Source organism: Oryzias melastigma, linkage group LG19 (genome assembly GCF_002922805.2).
Source record: "Oryzias melastigma strain HK-1 linkage group LG19, ASM292280v2, whole genome shotgun sequence".
NCBI classification, from domain to species: domain Eukaryota; kingdom Metazoa; phylum Chordata; class Actinopteri; order Beloniformes; family Adrianichthyidae; genus Oryzias; species Oryzias melastigma.
The window spans coordinates 9,128,939-9,131,856 of NC_050530.1; the positions used below are offsets into that span (position 1 = coordinate 9,128,939).

At 36.5% G+C, this 2,918-nt stretch overlaps 1 protein-coding gene across 1 annotated transcript; it reads left to right on the forward strand.

Moving 5' to 3' along the window:
• Positions 1–218: 218 nt before the first annotated feature.
• On the forward strand, positions 219–1,846 carry LOC112154446 (stonustoxin subunit beta). The gene is made up of 5 exons (XM_024285385.2): positions 219–470; positions 583–609; positions 681–743; positions 818–960; positions 1,028–1,846. The coding sequence occupies exons 1-5, from the start codon at positions 419–421 to the stop codon at positions 1,448–1,450; spliced, it is 708 nt and encodes a 235-aa protein (XP_024141153.1). The 5' UTR covers positions 219–418; the 3' UTR covers positions 1,451–1,846.
• The last annotated feature ends 1,072 nt before the right edge of the window (positions 1,847–2,918 follow it).

The window sequence follows — 2,918 nt, forward strand, 5'->3', positions numbered from 1 at the left end:
AAATAAATGCAGTAATTAAATAAAACTTTTTTTTTAATTCTAACATCTGTTTTTAAACTAAATCAAACATTTTGATTCAAAATCCTAAGATAAAGATGCTCAAAAATATATTTTTTTCTGAACAAAACAACCTTGAATTGAGCAAAACGAAGCAAACCAAGCTGCCGATGCATTTTTTTCCAAGCGGTGAGCTCATGTGGGTCAGTGGGTCAGGTGCTGACTTTGACATTTGTGGTTTGATTCGCCAGCAGATGCGGCACGCTTGTTAGAGAACACATTATCTCTGCATACCTTTCCATAACTTCACTTAGGGGGGGGGGCATTAAACCTTGAACACCCCCTTTCCTGTAGGTATATAAAGACGGAGTCGGACAGACTCACTTCATATCGCCAGCTTTCATAAAAGAAAGAAATAAAGATGCCGACCAGAACTCCCACTGCGAGAATCATGCCTACAACTGGTAAACGTGGTGAGTTTGGATATTAAAGTTAATTTGTAGTTAATTATTATAACAATCGAGATGTCTTTTTTGTGAAGACAGCACAAAAATGTTACCAAATTGTCCTTTTTTTAACATACAGGAAAGAAACAAGCAGTTTCTCCAACAGGTGAGTATATGAAGTCAAGCTTAATTTGAATAAAACTTTATTTTTACACCTCTTTTTTTTTAAATTCTCAGTTAAAATCCCAGACTACGATCCGAACATCTTGGAGCCCACAAGTAGAGCTGATCTTCTAAAATGTAACCTTCTTTTTAATTTTCAAGTTTAAATTGTGTCTTGTCATATTCTGAATGATTTGAAATGTTCCACACAGATTGGATTAACCTCTCCCTGGACGAAAAGACATGCAGTAAAATGCTGTGGATCACTGACGGTGCATCTTCAGTGTCACGCATGACGGATAATGTCATCTGTCCTGTTCTGGACAGACCAGAGAGATACGAGTATTCCCCACAGGTACATCTTCATTCAAACAGTCAAATCAGTCACTAAAGTCACTATAATCCCTTTTTTCCACTAAAAGGTTCTTTGCAAAGAAGGCATCCAGGACTTCAGAGCCTACTGGGAGGTGAAATACACCGGATGGGTGGTTGTTGGCGTTGTCTACGAACGGGCAGGCAGGAGGGGAAGCGACGGGTCCTGCGGGCTGGGAGAGAACGAGCACTCCTGGGGTCTGGGTTGGTGTGGGTCGTCCTATCAGCTGTGGTTCAACGGCAACAACGTGGAAATCGGGCACATTCCCCACTGCAGCACCATCGGGGTGTACCTGGATCACCCAGCCGGCGTCATGAAGTTTTACGTGGTGAAGGAGGAGGGAGAGGGGGCGGAGAAAAAGAAGGAGGCCCAACTGTTGCAGCAGATTCAAACGCCCTTTAAGGGAAGAATGATGCCCGGTTTCTGGATAGGACAGAATTCCTCCTGCAGGCTTGTTGAAAAGGAAGAATAATCACATTTTTTTAACCTTTTTGTTTTTGTTTTTCAATAAATGTATATTTCAGTAATAAAAAGTTCAACGAAACTTACCTTGTGAGCATTTATTTCCACAAATTTTAATTATTTACATTGAATTTATTATTATTTTTTTTTGGTAACAAGACTAATAATTATTGTTGGTTCACTTTTTATTAATTTTATTATTTTATTTGCTGATTTAAAAGTAATTTTAGCCATATTATAATAAAATTGATGGGGCAAATTGAAATCTGAAGCAAAATAAACAAGAAAATCAACTGAAATCGAGCATAAATCTGTTGGTGCACAAATGAAAAATAAATATAGAGGTAGAAATGTAAAAATAAAATTTAAATCCTTCATGGAAATAACAACAAATTCAACGACAATGGAAGAAAAAATAATTTATTATTGAATCAAATGGTATCTTTAATGGTTTTATGGAAACTGTAAATCATAAATAGCATGTAATTTCATAAAATTGCACTCTTTTAAGTTTTTCTCCCACGTCAATAATTTATCAACGCTATTCGAAGCACTCAGAGTTGGCAACGCCTCCTCTCCTCAATCTTCATGCTCCCCTGTTAACACCGAGACGTGGAGCCAAAAGATGTGACTGTAAACATGAAAGCAGATCCTGGAGGTCATAAACAAGAGCACACGTGAGGACACGTTCAAACATCAGGGTCGTGCAGAAGACAAAAGGTCTGGCTCTGGGGCCAAGTGTGACAGTCTGCTCTGGGTTTGGGGCATTGTGGTCTAAATTCATTTCCAGGTCAAACCCAAGGCTCTAAAAATGGGACTCAGTGTGCTTCTCACTCAACACTTTGGCTTCAGAGAACTGCAGCTCCCTTCAGTGGAGCTGTAAACGTGGAGAACAAACAGTGACACCTTCAAGATGAATGTATCACTGCAACAAATTCCTGCAAAGTAATAAATAGAAAACATAGAATACAAAATAAAAGCCTCCATTAACTGGTAGAATATCTACATCATCATTCTGCACATGTCAAAGAAATATACAGTCTACTAGAGTAAAACATTTTGGGTTTAAGAAAAAAAAAGCTAAATATCTTAATACAATTTTAAACAAATAAGCAGCTGTTTTAATACCATCATGATAAGATCATTTTGCCATAACAACTGACTGATTGATTGAATGGTCAGTAAGATTTGTCATCAGATCCATTTCAAAGGTGAACTTTGTCTCCATCTCTTGTTTATAATAGAAACTACACTTTGAGAACCTCTTTATTACTTATTGAAGTATACAAATTATTGATACAGCGATAAAAAATGTATTTAACTTTTCTAAAACTAATAAAAACCCTGAAATGAAAACCCTAAAAAAGGGGGTTGGAAAATTGGGAAAAACTTTTAAAAAACACAGAGCACATAGCAACTAAAACACTTCAAATATATATATATATATATATATATATATATATATATATATATATTAT

Excerpts from the sequence above, each read along its gene's own strand:
- LOC112154446 (XM_024285385.2), top strand. The coding sequence starts at position 419 with ATGCCGACCAGAACTCCCACTGCGAGAATCATGCCTACAACTGGTAAA. Across the intron at positions 610-680 it reads ACAAGCAGTTTCTCCAACAG|TTAAAATCCCAGACTACGAT; the intron begins GTGAGTATATGA and ends TTAAATTCTCAG. Across the intron at positions 961-1,027 it reads GATACGAGTATTCCCCACAG|GTTCTTTGCAAAGAAGGCAT; the intron begins GTACATCTTCAT and ends TTCCACTAAAAG.